General features: G+C 36.3%; 1 protein-coding gene across 3 annotated transcripts in view; it reads right to left on the reverse strand.

Annotated features, from left to right (window-relative positions):
- ADCY2 (adenylate cyclase 2) overlaps positions 1 to 25,367 on the reverse strand; it is a 203,550-nt gene that overhangs the window by 73,758 nt on the left and 104,425 nt on the right. For all 3 annotated transcript variants that reach the window (XR_014882352.1, XM_085220468.1, XM_085220469.1), the window contains 3 exons: positions 3,718 to 3,866; positions 2,325 to 2,436; positions 1,169 to 1,296 (listed from right to left, as the gene is read on the reverse strand). Coding sequence is in view for 2 of the 3 variants with exons in the window: in XM_085220468.1 (XP_085076594.1) it covers positions 1,169 to 1,296; positions 2,325 to 2,436; positions 3,718 to 3,866 (389 nt within the window). In the remaining variant the exon portion in view is untranslated. The remainder of the gene's footprint in view (positions 1 to 1,168; positions 1,297 to 2,324; positions 2,437 to 3,717; positions 3,867 to 25,367) is intronic.

Here is a 25,367-nt window from a genome sequence, read left to right on the forward strand (position 1 = left end):
ACAAGTGCAACAATTATGGGAAAGAAGGAACAACTATAGGCACCCACAAATCTAAAGTACTGTTGAAAAGGACAGAATTCTAAATGGTGTCTCAAAGCATTAACTGAAAAAACATACATATATGTGTGTGTGTGTGTGTGTGTGTGTGTGTGTGTGTGTGTGTGTGTTATATATATATATATATAACATATATATATAAAGTCTTCTAAAAAAGTTAATTACAGAGAAGTTGAAACTAAACCTAAACCTCAAGTCTACTAAGACATGCACATCTTATTGCTTATACAACAAAATGGAAGGTATACTTCTCAGCCCAAGGTCTACAAACTTGTTAAAGATGTTTTCAGTATACATGTTCAATATCACTCTGCAGGCTAAGTGCTTGAGGCATCTTAACAACATTTTTTCTGTAGAGTGGCAACCACTCCTGATCAGCACAATTCCAAGCTTACAAATCAGGAGCTCAGGTCTTGAAGAGAGCCATTTGACTAACAGGTGGGTGGCAGCATCATGACTGTGAAAAGCAGGGCTTCCCAAATAAGTGATGTTTATATTTACCACCTTATCATGACAGAATCACAGACTAGTTGAGATCAAAAAGAACCTCTGGAGACTGTCTAGTCCAAATCCTTCTCAAAACAAGTCCAATTAGAACAGGTTGCTCGGGGCTGTACCAACTGGATTTCAATTATTTTTCCCATAAAGGAGTCTCTCTGGGCAACCTGTGGCAGTGCTCAGCCACCTGCAAATTAAATAAGTATTTCCAGAGGTTCAGAAGGAACCTCTTGTGTTACAGTTTACACCCACTGCCTCTATTTTGACACTGGGTGCCACTGAAAAAGCCTGATCCATTTCCTTTAAATATCTTCCTTTCAAGCCCTTACATGTTTTGATAACTTCCCCCCGAGCCTTCACTTCTAAGGAACAGTCTTAGTTCTCTCAGTTTCTTCTTATGAGAGATGCTCCAATTTCTTAATCATCTTTGTAGGGCAGTGACAGAATAGACTGGCATAACCCAACATTTTTCTTTGCTGAGGCCAAGACCAAGATTATCACGTTAGACCTTGTACTGAAACATGCAAACTATGGCAGGTCTGAATGTTTCAACCAGCAGCTACAGGTAGAGGGAGACAGAATATTGTTCATCTAATAAAACCACAACACTTACTTAATGGCTTCACACATGTCCAGTCCCATTTTCACACAATTCTTGGCATGATTTTGAAGAGAAATAGGTAGTCCAGAAACACAGTAATAGCAGTCACCTAGGATTTTAATTCTCATACATTCGTTTTCCTGGAGGAAAAGAAAAATCAGATGATCACTCTCAACTTGATTTACATAAATGGAGTGTTACTGCTAAAAAGACTGACTTAAATGATACTATCAAAACTATTCTGCTTAAGCTTGTTTTAATAGAAAAGGATTTGGCTTGCAAAAAAAAAAAAAAAAAAAAAAAAAAAAAAGCACTGTCAGAGAGTTCTGTAGCAGCGATTCCTCTGTCTTTTATGGTCTTTAACAGATTAAACCAGAAAGAAAATCCATAGCAAAATACACATTACACATTAGATTGAGGAACTGAGGTGAAGCATCATATACTCTATACATATACACACACATACTTCATATAAACTACATTATTTGAAATAAAAAATCAAATCATGAAATACCTGCTGAAACTAGCAATCATAATCTTATTTTTATCTCTTATACTCTCTTTAAGGCAATACAATGTTTTTTTGTTTGTTTTAATAATCAAAGTTTTCAAATTAATTAAAAAATGTTGTCTGTTTTAGCACAACAGTCAAACACAGAATCAAGTTTGATGTAATGTTTATATTCAAATCTTTTCTTGAGTAATCAAGAGGCTACTGTCAGTAATCAAAATTACTTTGATCAATATTATCTTTCTTGTCGTCCAGTCTCTTAAATGCTTTCCCAGAGAAAACTGATGCAAACATTTTTCTATCTTGAGTTCTTTAATCTTCGTAATGGTCAAAACGCTATTTAAAGTGCTGTTCATCATCCAATTAAGCTTTCTAGGGCTCCAGGATCTGTTTATACTGGCCCTATCAGAGTGAGCTTTCTTAGCTTTCACAGACTGTCTCACAGGAAGAAACACACTGCTCTAAGACCAGGGCCAGATTTTTAATTCATGTGATTCAAGACTAATCTTCCTGTAAAAGCCTAAGAAATGCTTCTCAGAGAAAGAAGAGCACTCAAGATGAACAAATATTTAAAGATGACTTGGATTTAAATTAAGAATTGAATTAAGAATTAAACTCAATATTTAAATTAACAGTAGCAGTCCAGTATAAACTTACCTTTGCAATTTGATCAAACTTGCCAAACAGCTCATTCAGCATGTGCACCAGTTCTCCCGGTGAGCAGTCACTGGCCAGGCGAGTGAATCCCACGATATCAGCATACAAGATGCTACAATGGAAACAAACAGAAGCTTCAGCATAGTTTCGCAAAATGTGAACTTATCAATGAAAAGCAAAAGCTGAAAGTAAGCATTCGGGACTTGGCACTGTCATGCCTGTAATCAAAACGGTCAGTGCTACACGCAGAGCAATAAATATGCCTGTATTTACAGGCATATCTGCATTTACCTTTATAAACATTACACCTGTAGAAGATACATACCTATATTTATTTTAATAGGTATTATCTTCTTACATATGTCTATATTAATGGGCATTTATAGGTATTCTATATGTATATGTTATGCTGTATTCAAAAATAGAAATCTTTTTCTGACTCACTAGCTCACAATGTAATAATAGAAATAATTTCAATAAACGGATTGGTTATCAGAATTAATAACTTTTTATCATTTAAGCACTTTTTTGCTCAAGATTTACTATCAGTAATTTACATAATGGAAATCTTAATTCAGTTAATACTCAGACTATTAAATTAAAGCTCAGCTGTTAAGGTATTCAAATCATACGTAATGTTTCTTCTCACCAAGAAAAACTGATCAATTCATAGAAATAAAACAATAGTTTTGCATACAACTGAAAAGGAACTTCCTTCAACATCCTGCAATATTTGCTTAAAAAATGTAATTTCTGTGACTGTCATTCAATGACCTTCTCAGTCAAAAAAAAAACCAACCCCACAAGTAAAATCATTTCTAAATACTAGGGAATACTTGAAATAAATAGTTAATTTTTTCAGCTATTTCAGTGTGTTGCTTTTTCTGTGTCTTCAGCAAAGAAACCATCTTTTTTTTTTTTTTTAACTTCTAGAAACTTATAATCAATAAGTAATTAGATTTGTCAGCAGAATATTTTATCTTTAGATATTATGTAAAGTATGCATGTGATACAGCAGTTTCTATTTACACCATTTATAACCTGAGAAATTGCTCTAGTTAGGAAAATTATTAATTTGGAGTAATATAAATTACAAACCACAATTCAACTAGAATAAGCAATGGCGGGATTTGGTACTTTAAACTGAATAATTAAGATGTTCTTAAGAAAGCCTGTTTATGCTTTTACTAAACACCCACCTTCTAAACAAACCTTCTCTGCATTATCACTTTTGCTGTTCTGGAACACGGAGTTGTCAGCATTTAATAAATTAAAATATGCTAGATACAGAACATGAAGTTGTTGAAAAATACATTAAAACAATGATTTTCTTAGTTACTCATTATTTTCCCTTCTTTTTAACGTTGTAATAAATCTGATTCCAGTACAATACCTTACATTGGTGTGTCGTTTGACATACAAGTTGTGGAAGTTGTTTGTATTTTCCAGCTGACCTGCCTTGGGACCTTGTAACCTCTGAATGATCTCGGCTTTCATTTCCATGGCAATGTGAGCAGGCAGTAAAGAAAGAAGAAGACGCTCCTAAAATTTAAAATGAAACATCCACAATTTCTTCAAAGAGAACAAAATCAGCATGGAAGAAATACTGTGCAAGGCATTGTTTATTACGAAGACGCTATAACAGTTCCATGAAGCTTGCATTTGCCTGATACAGCCTCCAGAATCAATTAGTTTGTTGAAGACCGTGACATAATATACACATATTTACAAGTACTATCTATTTTTCTTAGGTGTACTTTTAATGTCTATTCATACTTTCAACAAGTTTTAGGCTAAGAAAGTAAACTCAGATTCAGAAGATATAGAAAATGTTTGACTTTTCTATATAAATACAGAATTATCTACTTTGATACATATTCTCCCCTTATTTTGGCATTTTCCAAACTGAAATTTTGAGAAAACATTCTAAAGAATTTGAAAATATTCTAAAGCAAAAAGGAAATAAGCTATATGGGAAAACAAAACAAAACAAAAAAAACACATTTTTTTCCCAATCTTTTCTTAGTATTACACTTAACAGTCTTCTCCTTCAGAAGCTCTGTTACCTAAGTACGTTTTAATTTTGCCTGCTTTACCCATGACAGCTTTTCATTGATTTTCTACTTCAGTTGCAAACTGAACTAAACCAGAGAATAGCTAGAACTCTGCAAAAAAACAATTTCAGCTTTGATCATACTCCACCTCAAAACTGAACTTCCCATGGGAATTCTCTATTTTCTGGTAGGGCAGTGGGGAGAAGCTGAGCCTCATTAAGTACAAAAAACAGAAAACCGAACAAATGTGGAGTGAGATGGCCCCTGTAAAAGCCCATGATGGAATTAAAGAGAAAAATAGCTGTGCCAGAAAAGAGGACAACCTCAAACTGTGCTAGTTCTGCAGGTATTATTCATAGTGATGCATTCTCTGTGGTTCACAACATATAATTCTGCAGTGTTTGCAGTCCTATCCAATGGAACCAGAAGCAGTGTAATCATTAATTCAACATTCCGTCTAGGATAATTATCCTTGTTCAGGTCTAATAGCCTTGAATAGATCATAGTATTAACAGTGCTAGAGCCTCTCTTAAATTTACAGCTCACTTGGCTGTCTATCTCTGTAACACATAATGAAGACCCTCCATTCCCCATAGCATTTAAATAGCTGTGAGCTCAACATTAGCATACAGAAGACCTATGGACCCAACCCTGCAATTGCTTGGCAAAATAACCTTCTATTCCAATGAATCAAGACAGAATCTTGCTTCGTTGCTAAGTGGTATTGAATCAATTCTTCCCCCCCTCGCCCTTTTCTTTTTATGTTGTTAATAATTTTAACTTTGCTGAGTTCTAGAAGTAATCTTGATTCACATACGCATGGAAGAATCTTCATATACTAAGTCACATCACACAAATTTTCACATAGAGGGTGGTGACACACTGGAACAGGTTGCCCAAATTGTTTGTGGATGCCCCATCCCTGGAGGCATTCAAGGGCAGGCTGGATGTGGGCAGCCTCGTCTGGTGGTTGGCAACCCTGCCTACAGCAGGGGGGTTGAAACTGGATGATCGTTTTAACTCAGGCCATTTTATGATTCTATGAAATAGTAAGACAAGTCATGAGGTAAATTGTCAAAGCAAACACACGTCTCTAGTCTGACCACAGGAAGCAAGAAGTAAAAGACATACTATATATACTATATACTGTTTCCTATCACCACTGTCTCAGATTTGACATACTATAACTGGGAAGAGCACCTACAGTTGACTTTTCATTAAAATATTAATGTAGCCTTAGTTCTTGAAATGAATGATTAACTTCAGTACAGTTAGGCAGTGTATGAGGTACATAACCATGAAGTAAATGGATTTTCATTTTTAATATAGTCCACTAGTCTTTAGTGAAGAGATTTTGCTAACTTATAAAGAATGTCTCCAAAACTAGTTAGTATTTTTTACCATAACAAAGGTTTACTCTTTCAAGTTGATGTTTATCAAACAGAAAGGTACCATACATTTGGTGACTTATAGAGAAGATTTGCAGTTTCATTATTAAACAGACAACAAAGAGCAAAGTCATCTTAATTCCAGTTTTACTTCACTGGGCTACTGTTGTGATCGAGCTAGTAAATTCAAGTTAGATCACTATTTTCCTATGATTCTTATGATTTCAGAAAGATGGCAAGGCAGACACTTAGTGTCCAGGTTGCTACTGATGGAAATCTCAGAGAGGCAAGAGAAAAAGTCAAAGAGAACAGAAACAGAATTTTTTAAGAAAGCAATAGAAAAAGACTTTGCAGGAAGCAGAATAAAGCCAACTAAAAGCCAACAAGTCTTAAGAGGAAAAGGAAAACAGAATGTTGTCATTTTGTAGGAGACAGGAGGAAAGTTGGGACATTTCCCATCTTCTTCTCTTCATTCCAGACCACTATCTCATTCTGCACAAATCTGCTGGTGAAACTGTTCATCACATCAGAACTCTCCTCCAAAAGAAAATTTTCCTTCCACTTTTTCAATGGTACAAAATAAAAGTTGTTGTCGAACACACACAGTGAGCACAAGTCCAACTAACTTGTCTGACAATGCGTTATCAAGTCACAAATTATGTTGCATGTAGATTATTAGTTTTGGTTTCTTTCACTGAAAGACAACTATGAAAGAAGCTGAATCTCAACTACTTCAGAAGACAGTAGCTGGGCTAGTGAGCTAGCCAAATACAAAATGGTTCAAGATTCACTGTCATCTCTTATTTCTGCTAAAAGATCGTTCAGAAACCTCTTCTAATCTTGTGATCTCTGATGGCTATAAAGAGTACAGAAGAAGGATCAAAAACAATTACTCTACAAGTTGTATCACTGGATGTTGCACACAAACTTCTGCAGAGTGGAACAGTGTAAAGAACACAGTCAATCAAGAAGCTGCTTATGATGGCTTTTTATTTGATAATACATTCTGTGCTACTCTCTCAAAAATAAAATCAACACTAACTGACAAAGTAGATGACTACTTTGAGAAAAAATGTAATTTTTAATGCAGGTCCAGATGAAGCACTTAAAAGCCTTCAGACAAAAATAACAGCAGTGTACACTTGTGCTGAGAGAGAAACTGCTGTTCTATCACAGTAGTGAAAACCTTCTCAAGAATGTCTTTCACTGAATTATTACCAACATAACTTTAGAGCGTGTTTCATGTATGTGAGGCTCTTTGAATATCAGTGTTCTCTATGGCTTACCATTCAAATCTCTTCTATTTGAGAGCTTTGAGTTCTAGGACCATAAGACCGATAACACAATCCATACTGAATTCAACATTTTAATACCTGTAAATACTGAAAGTGTTAAATGCTATGTTCTTTTCTGAACATGTTCATCTGGATCCCTCTACATGGCAAGCAACTAGCCATCATCCCTAGATTGTTTAAATGTGAGTTTTCAGTGACATCTAACAAACTGTTGCTCCCAAATTCACATATGCAAGTAGTCTTCCTTTTTAGAATTGTCCCTTACTTACACAGATGATTTTGCCCATCATTCCCACCTACACATCACTTACCTAAAGCTTGATAAACTCTTTCTTGAATAAATGAGTGCATCTGTTAAAGATCACAGCTCTACATCAGTTTTTGCAAGGTAGCAATTATTTTGCAATACTTTGCAAAATGGAGGTCACGCTGGTCTTGTACCATAAGCACGAAAAAATATCCTCAAATGCTTGGAACACCAAGTTTTCTTAAGTGCTTATTTCACAAATCAAACTCTTTTTGGCCCAAGACAATAGTACTTTACACTACTGTATCATTATGTAAACTACTAACTTCGATTCACTCATTTGTACAAGACTTCATGGTTTTCGACTCCTCTTTTCACTTAAGTGAAAGTAACTTAAAGAACTTATAGACTTAAAGACTAAAAAGAAAACAGTTCTCCATCTACTCCAATATCCACAATAACATAGACAACAGAACATAATCGTGGAGAAACTGAACTATTCTGATAGGGCTCTCTTTCTCTCACTCTCTCTGAATATATAAACTACATATATATTACATATGTGTTTACACTGTATACAGATGACATACATGCAGATCAATTAAATGGTATAGGGACATTTTTGTCCTATATATTCCAACATGGAGATATTTTTATCTCTTATAGTTTTGGAGGCATTAAATACAACTTTATTTTCTGTAGCCTAGATCACGTTATCAAAATGATGTGGCATAAGTGACAAGCCAGGTCAGCAGTGAGAGCTCTAGAAGAAATTAGCCATCCAGCTTCACAACAAAGTTTACAAGTAAACAAGGATAAATGCAAATTTTTGGTTGCCCTTGAAATGTATCAAGAAATAATCTGCAATAAAGGGAGTCACTGATTTTTTTTTTAATCACACAATGATGAATCTGCCACTTGTCTGATGAAGCCAGGGATCAACAGGATGCCTACTTGGCAAGTTATGGTTCTGTCTTCCTAGCTCCCATGAAGTCTCTCAAATATACCTACTAGGATAAACACCTACAACATATTTCTTTATTAAAGCTGACTTGGACTCCTAACTGGAAAAGGAGATGAAGTTTCACCAAATAGGAGATATTATTCCCTTAAATTCAGTCTCTAACTTCCACCAGCCTTATAACCTTTGCACTGAGACCAATACATTGTGTTTTACTCATATGCACTAAAGGAAGGTATTTAATCTCAATTACAGAGATATCAAGAGTTGTGGAATCCATCAATTCCTTAGCCATCTGTTCTACTGCTTGATTAGTTGAACTGGTAAAAATTGTTTAAAACATATTCTGTATTTATTTCTTAATCTCGTTCCCACTGCAGCTTTCTCAGATGAAGATTACATTTTTTCCTGTGAAGAAGCTAAGTAATCAGATAACTTCATTTTCTTTTTAACAAGTAAACAGACTTAGCCTCTTAAATCTCCTGCCACTACAGTTTCTTCTCTAAATCCTCTACAACCTTCAGACGTTTTTTCAAAGTTCATTTAACACAACTTTTTATGCAGTGTTCCAGTACATCAGTGTACACACCCTGCTGCTGCCCTATTCCCCTCAAGACATCTATGACTTACACTAAACAACTCTCTGCTGTAACACTGCTGGAGCTTCCTGTCTGCTGAGGCTACAAAATATTTTTTTAAATTGCAACCTTCCAGTTTTCTAGCTAAGACTTACTCATTGCTTTAAGAATGATGACTTTCAAGACAGCTATTACAAAGGAGCATTCTGACTTGATGAATAAAGGTTTGAAGTATTCCATCTCACTGTTTTGACTAACAACCCAATATTTGGCTTTTCTGCAACAATTATTGTCCGTGATGATTTTTGTATGTATTTCTTAGCTCACTAATAAAAAATGCGTAATAGCAAAAAGAATGAAAATTGGTTCTTGCAGAACACTATCACACTGAATTCACTGAATCTTTCCATTGACAATTTCCAGTTACACTCTTCAAAATCCTCTAGACTGTGCTCTTTTGATGGACAGCAGTAGCAGTAATTATTTAAAACAAACCTTTTACCCACTAAAAACATTTTTATTTGACTTAATTTCCTGCAAAGTAAAGTATATCCTTCTATTTATTTACAAATACAAAATTGTCCTAGAAGTCTATTATTTCATATTGACTTCTTATTTTTACTCTTCCTATCTGGCAGCAGTCCATCTCTTCATATAGGTTTTTTTGTTGTTGTTTGTTTCTTTTTTTATTTTTATTTTTTTAATACTTTCAAGCTGTTTTCAGCCTTGAAAAAAGCAAGAAAGGATTATTCCTATGTATCACAACCTCTGTAACACAGAAACATTTTTCAGATTTCTAATTTCTGCTTTTCCTGTCACTTGCGGTTAACACAGATTTTAAGCCAAAGATGACATCTTTTCTGATGACAGAATTATGAATATGAATCTATACATTAACAGCCTCCTAAATGGCTCTGTGTTGCTAACAAAATTCACTCATGGTTTTTTTTTCTGTCTAGTAAAAAAAAAAAATCCTGAGTATGACAAAGAAAGACTTTATTTCTTCATGATCCTTTAGGGGAAACTTCAAGGCTGCGACACCTAAAAACTTAAACACATAAGCTGAATGAGAGCATTGTCCCCTTGCTCCTCTTTACTTCACGAGCCAAGGAACACAAATTTCAAAGTTATTTTCACATAAGGAGAATGACAGGTGTGTCCTGTCTTCGCTGCTCTGGCCAGAAGGAAGCCAGGCATGCAGGATGTCAAGAAGACTGGGCTCTAACTGAGGGCTCATGGCTGAGTGAGCACAGCAACCCAGGGAGGCAGCTGAGGGTCCCCGATCTCCAGGCCAGTCCCTGGTGAGGGGACATGTCCATGAGGGAACCATGAACAGGTCAGGGCTTTGAAGCAGGGGACTGCACACAGTGATCTACAGGAAGGTACTACACAGTGGCAACAAGGTCACCTCAGGAAACCACTTGCAGGTCAGGGGTTTGGCAGGGGCTGGAAGAAGAGGCACGTGCATAGTGACAATGTAACCTGGGATCTTCTCTCCAGAGCCATTGTGAGAAACTGGCTGCCCTCCCTGAGCTGCCCCTGGGCCAGTTCTCATTTCACAGCCAAGCCTCCAGAAGGGAGTGCAGTGAATAACATTTCAAAGACAAAACACCTGCAGCAGGGCATATTCATTCAGCAAGAGCAGAACTCAGTGGAACCAACCAAGGCTTTTGTTAGGAATAGGCATATTGATTTTCATGCTAAGCGTGCACCATTCTGCACACTCAATGTGCCTAGACCATTTGTTGCTGAATAGCTCTGTGTCTGTGCTGTTAACATCCCAGTTGGTCACTTCCATCTTCACATACCGCTAGATCTATCTGAAAGCACCACGTCTCTGCAACAGTTTCAGTGGATGGATCTGAAACCTCATTTAAATGCATAAGCTCACCACGTATTTGGCAAAGACAAATTCCTTCAAGGAACTCGAGGGATGCTTAATGTTTATGCATAAATTATCCTTTGCATATGCTGGCTGTCTATGACTAATTTTGCAAATGAGGATCACTACATATTCAGAATACATGCGTATCTGCTGCTGCTTCCTGTTCCAAGTCAGTAAACAGTAAAACAATGGAGTAAAAACAGAAAATAAGGACATACATAGCACAGCTCCATAATTAATTCACATGATTTCAAGGTAAGCTTCAGTCTGATCCTGTTAAGTCTTGCTTTAAGGTTTATGAATTTGAAGGCTACTGCTGAATGTCCAGAAGGAGAGTTCTGCAAATTGTGTTTGATAAGATTAACAGTCATTACTATGTTAGTCTTTAACAATAGCAAAGTACTACAAAGCATGATAGAGCACACAAAAAGCCACTGAAAACTCAGAGCAAAAACCTTCATTTCTTTGTGTATATATATTAAATCTTTCAAACACCCTTCAAAACTAGTATAAGTTAGTAAAGAGGTGTTTATATTGAATGAAGTATGCTCAGCTGCAAACAGCAATTTCATTTAGGTTATCAATCAATGCCAAGAGGAGAAGTGAAATTTCTTCTACAGACATTAAGCCAGTCTACTGATGTGCAAGGCGTTATGTAATACATTTAGCTCTTTCCTCATCAAGTCACTTTCTTAATGTAGGAAGTACATACACTAAATACATATAGTTTCATTTTCTTAACCTGGCAGGCAAAGGGAGTAGTCAAGAAAGTGTGTGTGAGAAGCTGCACAGGTAAGTACGAAAGCCTACAACATTAGGCTGGCATCTTCACATGGTGAAGACACAGGGCATAGAGGCTGACAGTACAATAAAACAAAGTAGCAGCTGAAGATTACTTTTTTATTCCATGAGGTTTATCAACATTGACAGGTCTGGAAGTCTTCTGCTAAGGAGTTTGAGTGATACAGTGAAAAAAATCTCTATAAATGGTTGTCAATGATATTTGGTACTAATATGTTGTTAACTGCATTTTTTCTTTACCTTTTTCAAATAAAATAACATTTGAAATATTCAAGCTGCTTTTCTTCGCCTTTCTTTTAGATGATTAAGCACTAACTCCAAATACATTTTATTTACCATTTTGATGAGAAGATTTGTATGAATTTTTCGTTAGAAATGAGAAATCTCTCTCTTCACTTCTCTGTATTTTCTAAATGAGCTCTCATATCAAAAAACATATTCTAGAGTATTGCTTGTGGGGTGTATAAATGCCCATTTCCCAAAGCAGAGGTCTCCAGCTGCCCAGTTTAGGGTCAAACCTTGCTGCTAAAAGCACCTAATACAAAAAGGCAAAAATATTTCTACAGCACTTAAGTAGCAGACCATTATCTGAAGAACAGTAACAGCATAAGTCCTCTTCACTCTTCTAGTTAGCATGAAATGAGTGGTTCTCTCAGACTTCTCAAGGTAATGTTTTAACAGCCTGCTTGCAGAATACCAATTGCACATGAAAGAACGAATTTCTGTCTTCGATGATATAACTATCCAATATTTATTTACTATACAGATAACTGACATTTGTGAGATCAAATATTGTGTGATCAAAAGTAATCGCCAAACAAAAGGATGAAAACGAAGGATAAGTCAACCAACTACACCTACTGTGGGCTCATAAACACTTCAAAATGGGTCAGACAAGCAGTAAGACAGGAATGAAAATGAACAAAAAATATCAGTATTTTCACTGGATTCATCAGAAGTAGAGGCAGGTAATAATAAGCCTACAGAATGACTTATTTTAATGGAAGAAAAAGGTAATTCAAGTGATATTTATTTCAAGATACATGTCATTCAAATATAAATGAAAAGTAAGCCTGCAGTAAAATCTGTTCTACTCCTAGTGAAATAGGGATTATAAATTTCAATGATGTAAGCAGTATATTTTAACACCTTCTTACAGAGCAGCAGTAAGCCATCACTTCACTCAAAGCTCACTTCCTAACCACCAAGAACAAAAAGCTGACGCACCCTAAGAAGAAGTAAGAGAACAGTATACTCTGTTACTGCACTTATAAATCAGACCTTCTGTTACAGTTGTCTAAAGAAAAGGAAACAATAATGTTTATACCTGTAAGCTGGGAATTAAAGTTTCTATTTCATTTACTGACTTAATTTATACCCCACGTAAGTCTCCCAGCTGATCTTTCAAAATTGTTTTTGCAACCCACTAAATAAAGTTTTAAATGAAAAACTATGTTTCCCATAGAAAAACAAACATGAAGAAAAGAAATCTTTGTATTCCTTCTTTAGCAGAAAGAAAACAGCAGATACATGATAAACCAGCCACATGCAACCTGTGGCCTGGCACAGGTTGCACTGCAGCCACCTCCCCATGTCCCACTCCGCCACGGCAGTGGCTTTTCCTGCTAAGTAGCCCAGCCCAGCCCTGGGTGTGCACCCATCACTCAGCATCCTACCTGGACTGAAACCAGGGCACAGAGATCAACGCAGTGCCAACTCAAGAGACTTTCAGAGCAACCTTCACAGATGTAGCCCTAGACAATTCTTCTTTACTCAATGTGGCCCAAACAAGCCAGAAGATTAGACGCACGTGATAAATCATTCATGAGCACCTGTCACAATGTGCTCACTCATTACAAAATTTAAATTCTGTAAATTACATCAAGGGTTAAAGCTTTCAAATTTTATTTTCCACAAAGCTCCAAGTAACATTTTCAATATTAGAGCACGTGTAATACCCAAAGTGTTTTATACAGTAGTTTTAGGCATTCAAAGATTCAGAGGGAAATTTCATCTTAATTCGAAGAAACACCAAGGTGGTAAATGCCTAACTTTCAAGTGCTTTGCCACCTAGGGAAAAAGAGATCCCCAAGAGGGATCCCCACTAAAGACCATGTCCAATGCATAGAGAAAAACCAAATCTTATAAACAAGACTGCAAAATTACAGCTGAGAAGCCTCACAAGAAAGAAACAAGCAGAAAGGAACACTGCCTACAATTCTATACTCAAAACCACGAGGTACCTAGCTCTGTGATGCAAGAAGGCATCTTTATTTGCTTGGGACACTGTTATGGGCAAAACAGTCTGGAGTCGGGGAATTGTAACTGAATTAATTTATTGCAAACAAAAACAAACCTCCTACTGCTAACTAGGGTCTGGAAAAGAAAAAATACTTATTCAGATACTTACATAAATATCCAGCCTCCCTGCTTCCCATTCCCTATTTTCCTTATTCCTGTGACAAGGTGACATTCAGTTCCAGAAGAGGTGGTATCTGGGATAGTTTCTTTAAGCATTTTGTGCTTAATCACTTCTGCTGCTCTATACTGAATGGTTTCCGATGCCCCTGTCTTCAGGGTCCCTCCTCCAGCCTGGGCTTTCCATTGGAACAGGGTATAGGTGTCCCCTTTTGGCTGTGGAAGACTCTCCAGCAAGAGTGTGTTTCCAGACTCCAGTTGCCTTCTGATCCTTTCTGAACTATGCTTGGGCGTGTCTCTGGTTAGAAGTTTTCATTTGCAATGTTCATGCACACAAAGGCTTTTCTCCCCTACCCCCCAGTTTTCATGTTCTCCATGGTAGTGTGGAGACAGCTTTGACTGTCATGTGGTGATTTATGACCGCTCTCCAACCACCACTGCCATTACCAGCTCATTACAAAATGAGCTCACCGCAGATTCATAGCTACTAAAGCTGCAGAAAACATGATGTCAGGTGTAGAAATTTTCCATGTTTTAACTGAGGTTTCAGGACAATGTGCTTTTCACCTGTATTTAAAAAGCTCTCTTCCAAGAGACCTCTCTTAATGAGCCTGAGGACATTTTGGAGGTAGATTCCATAGAGCCTTTTCAAGTTTCTTTGCTTAAAAATGAAATGATTTGGTGGTCACTAAAACATATACTAGGTCACTTGTCTCTACGGCACTTCAGGTAAATTCCCTAAATCCATAAATTCCACTGTATTCTCTTCTACAGCAAGCACAGCTCAGTCAAGATGATCTCTGTGTGTCCTTTGACACATAGAAAATTGGGCCTCAGTCTGTTATTTTGCTGTACTAGGTCCAGGCTTGTGAAAAGTAAAAAGGCTCAAATTGATCTAATTCTTACCAATGCCAGATCACTACTGTCCCTTCAAAACCCTGCTTTACACATGGATGCCACATTTTTTAAGTGAATATGTATTTAGAGTAGTTCAGTTGGAAAAGAACTTCAGAGACCATCGAGCCCAACTGCTATATATACGGATATATATACAAATATGTATACACACACACACACACACTGCAGAAACAATACCAAAGCTGCACTGAACAATTTAGGCACCATTATTTCTAATGACAAACCTGCCACTAATTAAATCTTTTCTATAAACAATACTTAAATAACTTCCCAACTTGAACGAAATGGTCTGTGAATTCTTTACCAAGAAAGACTTTTTGATAACTTCCAGCATACACAATCAATATAGTCCATTTCTTCCTTTGATTTGATGAATCCTGAAGCATTTAAAACATAAGTCTTAAATATATATATACATATGTCTACTCATCAGAAAAAAATATGTTGACCATTAGGATGTTGTTGCTGTTCAGAAGGAACAACAGAAGATAATTCTGAAAACAGAAGAAACCAGAAGATAATTTTCAAGATGCATCCTTTTCCAAGAATAAATATTTGCCAAAATTCTACCACATAATTCATAGGACTGTAACATATTATTGAGCACTGATATTTCAACAATACAGGACAATTAATGCTGTCCATTTAGCACAGAATCCTGGAATGGGAGGCAGAACAAACTTTTAGTCTAAGATGCTTATTTCTCATACTTGACTCCTATTCCAGTCTTCTTAGTAAGCTTTCATACTGCTAAAAATCTTCCTTCTGGATGATATTAGCAAAGATTATAAAACAATTATGTATTTCTTTTGCACACAAGCATTGCTTTTCACACAATTTAGAAACAATTTTTTTCTAAAATGCTAAAAAAATAGGATTTCTGTTTTCAGCTACTTGCAGCTGGAATCTACAAAACACACCTTTTGATTTTTATTACCACACTAGTGTTACTTTATTAACACTATTGTTGTTCATAAGCTTAGAGAACCCAGCGTCTTTTTCAGTCAGGCATTAGCGCACATGCAGTACAACTAACTTCTGAAGAGAAGACTGTCAGTCAAGCATGAAGGTGACAGGACGATTTCCTAAAGACTCAGAAGGAACTTGAGGTTTTTCAATGCTGGAAACTGCTGGAAGCTGCTGGATACCGTTGAATTGAAAGGGCTTTCTAGCAGAAGGCTGAAGGAAAGCCTGCCTTGCAAGGATTCACTGAGAAGTTTATTTTCAAATCTGGTATTTCCCCTATTTCACCAGCAATTCTTATTTTCCTTGGTTGAAGAACTGACTTTTTAAAAGTTACTTACAGCACAGATACAGTTAACTCCCTTCCTCCTTCTCCTCCCCCCTCTCCCCCCATTTTTAGTTATTTTGAAACTAGCAACTGTTCTGCCTAAGGATTGATATGAGTCATGCTCCACTATATCCAGTATAAAGTTTGACTAAACTCACTCAATGATCCAAGGAAGGTTAAGCTCTTACAGCTATGTGAGCCTTGCAAGGATTGCAGCCCACACAACAAACAAGTTCTATAAATTACTTGGGGGGAAAAGGTTGTTTCACATTCAGAAAAAGTCTGAGAAGCTTTCACTGCCAGTCATCCTTCAGTCTATAACAACTGCTATTCAAATCATGACACAGCACTTTCACAAAGCAATTCTTATTTAACACTTAACAGATGAGGTCTGCATCTTATCTGGTTGGTGTGATCTCTGATATTCTCCTGTATCTTTTTACTTGCGAAGTCTCCAAGGAAGCCTGAGACTGGATGCTGAACTACTGCTTGTCATTGCTCCATCCTTTGTTGAACCCACAGCTCTTCCAGCATAGCAACCTTCTTTGTATTTGGGACAGTTAAAGCAATCCACTGGTCACCTCGCATCTTACAGAACAGCTTTGAAGTTTATTTTTCTCTCAAAACTAAGAGAAGGATGACATTTTGATAATGACTGCTGCTGGCTTCAGCTAACTTTCCTCATCTGTAAATTCACATCTGCATTTTCAGATGTTTGTTTCTATTCTCTAACAGCAGCACATAAAAAGGATCACTCCCCAGTGTGTATTCAAGGGGAACAGAAATCCAAAGCATATGGAATATGGTATTTTCATGTTTTTGCTTCCAAATAAAAAAAAAAAGGGAATTAAACAAAGGATGAACGTATGGCCCAGGAGGAACTGAAAGACCAGCAATAAATCATGTTTCTTCAATATCATGTAGGAGGTCTGACTATGTTAGGATAGAAAAAAAAAAGGAAAAATAGCAGTGCCAGCTAGTCAAATAAAAAATACATTAACCTGATGCATCTGTTTGTGAGTTTCAGTTGTTAATGGTCAACAATGAATCATAGAATAGCTTGGAAGGGGCCTCAAAGATCAAGTTCCAGCTCCCTTGCCATAGGGAGATTTGTCAATCACTAAATCAAGTACTAGAACAGATTGCCTAGGGGGGACTACACCAAAAGTTGGGCTCAAACTATACTGCATGATATAATAGTAAGCACAGGTGTTATTTTCATGCTAAAAGATTTTTATGAAGGAAGGAAAATGCCTGCCTTGGAATTTGCAATAACATTTGTATCTACCCTCAGTGTTACTCCATAAACATACCTATCTGGCCTCTACAAAGTAAGAAACAAAACAGCAATTTTGCACCTCATGAATTCCAGAGAATTTACTCTTTCAGTATTCTTTTCATCTTCTAGAAATTTACATAAACTGCCATCTGCAAAATTGCATCTCGAGATTTATTTTATACACTAAAATCTAAAAATATATAAATCAAATTTATTTCTAGATTTATCTGTAGTAGCGTGAAGCTCACTGTAAAAGCAGACAGATCTCCACACTGTGGTATAACGCACAGCACTAAAGTGCTTCTGTGAATAATCCTCAGCACGCTGGTGCTCCAAAAGCAATTCTTTGTGCCTAGGACCTGTGCATATTTCATGGTTGATAAGTAACTTTCTCGTAAATCTTTACTCCTTTGAGAAAAATGCAGAAAACTATTACTTTAAAAATAATCTGAGCATACAAGAAAATTAAAAGAATTTAGAGGTTTGTTTTTTTTTTAATATATAGATTTAAATTTTCAGAGAGGGGAACTGATGAACATAAAATATTTGATCATACAGAGAGATTTGGCCTATCCCCTACTTAATTTCCTCAGGGCTCTTTTGTGGGGGATTCTGCATTCCAGAAATACAGGTAGCAAGTATCAAGCCCATCACACACACTCCCAGCATCACTGAAGACTTAATAATTCTTAGTTGTTTCTCAACAAATGTTGTCTTGATTCTTCTTCTATGTATCACCCTCACCCAATTGCACATTGTTTCTATATTCTACTCCCACTCTTGTGTCCAAAACAGACACTGGGCTCCCACACTTGTAGACCGTTAGTCTACCACAGAACTCTTCTGGTCCATCTGCCCAGCAGTATTTGGCACAAGCCTTGGCAAGCTGTTACACGACATCATTTCAGCTGTTTATTTCTACATTTCTTCAAATCTCTCAGACGAACGCATGGATATGAAGACTTATTATTGGTTGTCTTATTTATTCTATTTATTCCTTGACCTCTTCTCACCTTTCACCTTGAGAGAAACGCTGTAATGAGTCACAAACATGGGATAAGTTTTTGTTTCACAACAAATGCAGAAGAATAAAAAAAGTAATCACTATCTTTACTATGTGTAATCATACGGCCTAAGTTCTGAACATGCTTTTATGCTGAAAAAAAAAAATCATTTCATTTCAGTACAGTTGAAAACATACCTTCTCATTCCTTCTAATCATTGCTGCTAAACTAACATTGAAATATCTCCTTTCAAATATAATTTCATTTTCCCAAGAGATCAAAAATTAATTATTTCTTAAAAATTTTTACAAATTACTCATTTCAGGAGAACTTCAAGTGTTCTCGCAGTCATTTAAAATAAATGTTATCAATCTGCATTCATAAGAACATGGAGTACATGTAATGCTTTTCTCTGCCTTTTTTGTTTTCTTTTTCCCTCTTTGTGCTTGATGACACAAATCTTGTCTAGAACCAATACATCAATACTTTACTTTCAAAGATGGTACTCTTAGCTTTCTTAGGTTTGATTATGAACATTTTAATACATTTCCAAGTAGACAATGCAGGTAAATTGCATAATACAGCTTAGACCCTTACTATTTGTTTTTACATTTAATTACATTCTACATCAAAAAGCACTAAAATTCACCCTTTTAAAAAAGACTTACAAACATGTGTCACTTAAGCATGATCAGAAGCACCTTTGTGCACCTAACTTTAATGTCTGTAGTTTATTAAATTAAGAACTGTATATCAATTTGCAAGTTGAATGGGTACAGATGAGAGAATGCCTTAAAACTGTATTTTTCACACTCTTTAAAGTTGATACTAATAGCATGAAACCAAAACAAAATCAAAGCAAGTTGACTAAACCCCACCATATCACTCTTACATTCTGCTGTAATTCACTGCAACCATACTCTAAAGATAGACCTATAAGTCATTTTATTCCAAGGATCCAGTGCATTTAACAGTGGATGCTACGTAACTTTCAAATTTAAGTTATTCTATATCAGTGTCTATCTGCTTCGATAAAAGCAATTAACCCCATACCACAGCTGTAGATTTGAAAGGCTAAAATAAACCTTTCTGAATGAAGAAACTTACTAAGTTTACACTGCAGGAAGGGTACTGTCCCTCATAGAGCTATGGGAAACAAGACAGGTGGGAACTTCTGGCAATGGGGACAGAATGGCAATGCGGCACCAGTTTTAGCAGAGACCAATGGGTACAGTGGGGTCATAGCAGCCCTTCCAGTTTGCTAACTTGCTCACCGGTGCATCTTGCATCTCACTGAGGAGTAAACAACCCCACATCCGTGCTAACGCAGGCAGTGTGACTCAGAAGCAGCTGTCACAGTGCTCACTCTGCAGCTGATGCCTGAATGTTCCCAATGCCACATCTACCTCACAAAATAAAAGCCTTTTCAGAGGGCAGCGGAATAACGTGTTTAAATATGTGGGCTTTTCAGACTAAGAGAGTGAGTCATTCATTAGGGTTAGGCTAAGCACCTGATCAGCTCAAACACACATTTCCATGGAATGAAACCCTTGTGATTTTATTTTCCTTGCTTCCTTTTAAAAATGCATCTTATTATCCTCCCATATGATGAGTTAAAATTCCAGCATCATTTCAGATGAACAGCAGTACTGAGGAACTGCAAGTGATGAACATTTCAAAAGTAACAACTTGTCAACAAAGGCTACATCTTCCAAAGCTACACTATTCACTGTTTCTTCTCAAACAAATAGGTGTCTCATAGCAGGAAAATTAACAGTTGTGGCAATTCGGGGAAAAATTATGCAAGAAAGCTTCAGATACTATGGCTGGAAAGAGAGGAATGCAGTTAATCATTTAAAAGAAGACAGAAGCATGCAAGGTCTATGGTTACACTCAATAAGAGATCCAAATGCTTCGGCAAATGTTCTCACTTCACTAACAGGAGCTACGGAGCTCCTCTCTAACTGCAAGAAATGCAAGATGTTAGACAGGGACTTAAGAAGAGCTCCCAGAAGAGGAGGTTGAAAATTATTTCTACTGCTAAATTATTTGAAGAAAAAATACGAGGACAAAAAAGCCAGATAAGCTTGACAGGAGGACGATGTAGAGATGAGTACACTAGCTTTTTGAGAGAACTCTTGTCAAGTACTTTCAAAGACCAAATGGGTTGGTCTCTTCTGCACACACCAAAGGTATGTTAATGTCATATCTGCAAAGTACCACTGAGTGAATAAATTAATGTACAACCAACTTGATGCTTTCAGAAACAGTTAGAGAGACCTCCTATACACTGCTGGGAACTTTGGGGCATCTAGTGATACCTGTAGAGGAAGAAAACCCTTTGATGCATATTGTTATGATTTTAGCGGTGATGCCAGTGAAAAAGACCACATTTTAATTCAATTTTGAGTGTTGAAGGGATATTGGATCTCTTTCAGTCTCTGAAGGAAACTCAATCTGTTTTAAGTAGCGGACATGCTGGGGCCACTCCATCAGCTCTCTCCATCTGTTTTAAGTTCACTCTGTCTTCCAAAGCTCTCTACAGCTCAAAGCTTAGTTAACTAGTTACTGCCTAAGTAAGGTCTCAAAAGGACTGAAGTCTTTTGCCATTTACATAGCGCTGGATTTTTCACTTTGTTTCTGAGACTCAGATTTCTTAGTCAACTCCTACTGGTTAAAAAAAAAAAAATTCTGGAAGTCAGTGTAAATCACTATTATGACTAGCACAGGCTTATCACATGGCTTCTGTATATGTGTAGTAATCCGAAAAAGTCATTCTCTTCAAAATGGAGGGATGATCAAATTTCCTCGTATATCCCAAACTGACAATTTTTCGTTTTACCAAGGTTTCAACAAACATCCAGTTGAACTGAAAACTTCAGATTCTACATACAACGGCATTTTAAGTCACTCCAAAAACATGCAGTTCTACTTAAACATAATCAGACCTTTCTGAGCTTCACCTTCTGTGCATATATAAAATTGCATTGCAGATATATTGCACATTAAACAATGGCATCACCATTTCCTTTTCTCTTAGGTGCATCTTCACATTTATCAACCAATTTACCTTCAGCCCATCATACCTTAAAAATGCTAATGTATGCTATGCAACAGTATACATATGCCTTTGACAGGCTTGATAATGATTTAATTGAACAAAAAATAGAAAGAAATGGTGGTACAATCAGTTACGTGAATAAGTTACAGTATATTTATGGCATTGCACAGCCTTGTAATGACAGCCTGTTGGCATCACAGAATCTTTGCATGGAGCATGGACAAAAGCATTAACGACAATAATTGCATTTTATATGCAAAAATTAATGGGAAATCAGCTAACAGTAATATGTTATTCATATGCTAATGATTCTAAATTGGGTTGACATATCATTTGTTTCTCAAAATTACTGAAGATGCATACATTAATTTACAAAAACTCTAGAAAATACACATGGGGAAGAAAAACTAGCTCTACAGTTTACACAGAATTATGAAAATGGACAGTAAGTCTATCAGAGGACACCCACAAGATAAGCAGTAAAACTTAACTAGAAAAACATATTAACAGAGCAACAAAAGATTGCAGTCTTTCACAGAAAAAAATGGTATGAAAAGCAAAACAGAAGCTTGTGATTTTGTTGAAATTATCCTGTTAGTACAGTAAAATAGCAGACATCCTTGGATACATTTGCAGACTATTTGCATGTCACAATACCATTTGCTGGCACACTAACACTTCCATCTTCTATTTTTATAACTGGTGTCACAAACATACTTGTTTTCCCTATGATATCCAGAAAACAAATGTTCAGTTTTAACATACAGTGACCATGTCAGGTTACATTTTAAAATAACCTGGAAGAGCATCTTAAAAGGAAGGAAGACTACCAGGAAATACACAAAAAAAATGGAGCTATTATTTTAAAAAGTTCATTATTCACAGATAGATTAGGTCCAGCAGCCTCTAAATTACGAAACACAGACAATGAGTTACTCTTCAGGAGTAAACCTATTTACTGCAATTGCATTTTTAAAGAACATTATCATCATGGATCTCATTACAGCTGTACATAACCCCTGTAAGTACTAGGTTTACTTGACAAAAAATTAATTCATCTTTTCCTGTGCTTAGTCTCTTTTGCCTGAACTGGTAAGCAATTACCCTGTCTTTACCTCAACCCTTCAAAGTTCAAACTTTATTCCTTCTTTTCCTTATTTTTCTCTGTCTATTCTGCTCGAGCAAGAGAGAATAAATTAGTAGCTGGGTGGGAGTTTGGCTGGTGGACAAGGCAAACCACTACAGTATCACACAGTTTGCTAAATACTGCAGGAATCTTCCTGCCCAATGCAGAAGGAATGCTTCTGCTTGTCAGCCATCCTTAGCCTGAAACTTCATTCAGCTGTGTAAAGTCATCAATTGAGTGATTTTCCACTATCTTCTAAATGCAGAAAAATAAAAACTGTTGCACAGATTTGGTCCTGCCTTACTGCTTGAGCAGTCATTTGATGAGTGAAAGTGAGAAAGCTGATAACGACTGAGTTTGAAAACTTCAGTGGCAAGCGAAGTAACTTTGAAATAGTCTAAACCCCAGACCACTGGATTCCCATTTGAGACTGACTTAATGGAGCATCCAGTAAAACTACCTAGACAATGACTTAAACAAAACAAAATCATTATTCACACCATATGCAGTTTAGCTGAAACAGTATGCCACAGGACTTTTAAACAACAGAAATTTACGCTGCCTCAAAAAAAGAGTAGGAAAACTTACAGGTGGAAAATTTATCAAGCACTTTTAAGTGCAACAACATCCATCCTGATTCATTAAGTAATCGAACCACACATTTTCTTACACTGAGACACATTGTTGGAGAAGTATCATCATAGGCATGAACGCATTTTCCACTTCACACACAAACTATCAAGCAAGAAAATACTGGGATAGATGTAATTTCTTTTGTCTCAGAATATCTGAGTTTGTACTTTTTATTCCTAGCAATCTCTTTTATTCCGCTTTTTTCTCCCCCTCATCAACTCTTACTTTGAGGGATATTTAGAATCCGTTAAATAAATATTTCTGTACTAGGAGATTAGGTTTAAATAATCTCTATATCATCTTTCTACCATTTCAGTTTTCAAGACGTTTCCTAAATACTGTTTTATTCAGTTCCCTTACTTTAGCCTAGTCCTCTTTTTTTCAAAGTTCACATTACTGCTGTGTTTTAGGGATCATTTCTCCTGTTTTTTTTTCTTCTTTTAACCCTCCAGAGATGCTCACACACAACGCTCTGGATTAAGCAGAGATCTATAGGTCTAAGTCCTCATGAGAAAGGTCTAATCAGATCATTAAAAAATAACAAGGAACTTAATTTAAAAATTTGACCTTTCTAAGGTCTTATGCTTGCATTCCTATTCAGGACATACTGTAACACGTAACAGACCACACTCCACAGTGACTTTTCCCCAGCCCATATGAACACAGCTGAAGTCTCCTTCCAGCTTTGTGTTTGGCATAGTAAAAAATACTCCTACCTCCCTAAGAAGAGCTAGGATTTGATTTTCGTATTTGTATTATAGTGTTTTCAGAAAGTTTGTCCTGTTTTGCACTATTTAAAAGGTAGTAGGCTGTTTTTCATTTTTTGAGGTTTTTACTAAAGGGCTAGCTATTAATGGCTATTTAGAAAATGGTAAGTGAACAAAATACTTGATAAGTACACAAGATGCCCTGCTTTCTATAGAGTAAAAGAGGCATGAAAGAAAAACCCAATTTACTGGTAGAGACACAGAAGAAAGAAATTGAATGATATTTTAGAGTATAGGATGCATTGAGGGCCTTTTAAAAAGAATATCTGACAAAGACTACGGATGCCTCAAATGTCAATGACAGAGGAAAAGGAAAGATTCGTGATATAGTTATTTAGAGAACAGCTTTAAGCATTCAAAATGATGAATCCGGGAAAAGTCAGCTGCAATTCTTGGCTCCACCAGATTTCATTACTTCAGAAGAGAAAAAGGTAATCCAAAGCAATAGATATAAATATCAGTGTGAGAGAAAGACAACAGTTCATTAGATACACTGCAGCTATGAATGCATGGCTGGTAGGAGAAGACTCCTACACAGAAGAGAAAGAAGACAGTTGCAATTGAAGCCTTATCTAGCGTCAAGAGAGGCATAAAAGATTACCAAATTGCTGAGACAACATATTTTCTCATAATTTCAGGGTACAAGACTTTAGGGATCTAGCTGGTTTCACAGTAATCAGCTCAAAGATATGAGCATTGCAACCAACTTGTCTTGGATCAGAATAATGTCCTACACACACAGCTAGCATGAATTAAAAATATTTAAAACATGAAAGTATTTTAAATGACAATATACATTTTAAATGATATGCCATGGGTGATTTTCTCACTTCTAGAGTAAAAAGAGTTAAAATACAGCAGACTTATTAGATTTTAGCTGCAACAAGTGAGTAGAAAGAACTTGCCTTTGAATGAAGATCTTCATTTTCATTACATGCTCATATAACTACATACTGAGAGTATGAAAAATTCTTTGTAGAATGGAGTCGTGACAGATGAGTTAAGTAGGGAAGTCAGTTCCAATCCAGCACTGGTAAAGAGCAGACTGAAATTACTTCTACCTGACCTGCAAGAATTGGATTTTCAAACCAACTTACAGAATTGCAAAGGTGAAAGGGTAATAGCACATCATATTTCAAGATCTTCTGAAACATCAAATTGAACTTAACACAAAACATAATGTTGCCAACGCATTTTAACATTACAGAAGATCATCTGGATCAGCTGCTAGAAGCATGAAAATACAGAATATCAGAGCTAGAAAATATGGTCTATAAGTCATAATAGAGAAAAACAAGCCTTGTTTGTTCCATTAGAGAAGTAACTCTAGGCAGGAG

The sequence above is a fragment of the Meleagris gallopavo genome, chromosome 3, assembly GCF_905368555.1.
Source record: "Meleagris gallopavo chromosome 3, MGAL_WU_HG_1.1, whole genome shotgun sequence".
Taxonomy (NCBI): domain Eukaryota; kingdom Metazoa; phylum Chordata; class Aves; order Galliformes; family Phasianidae; genus Meleagris; species Meleagris gallopavo.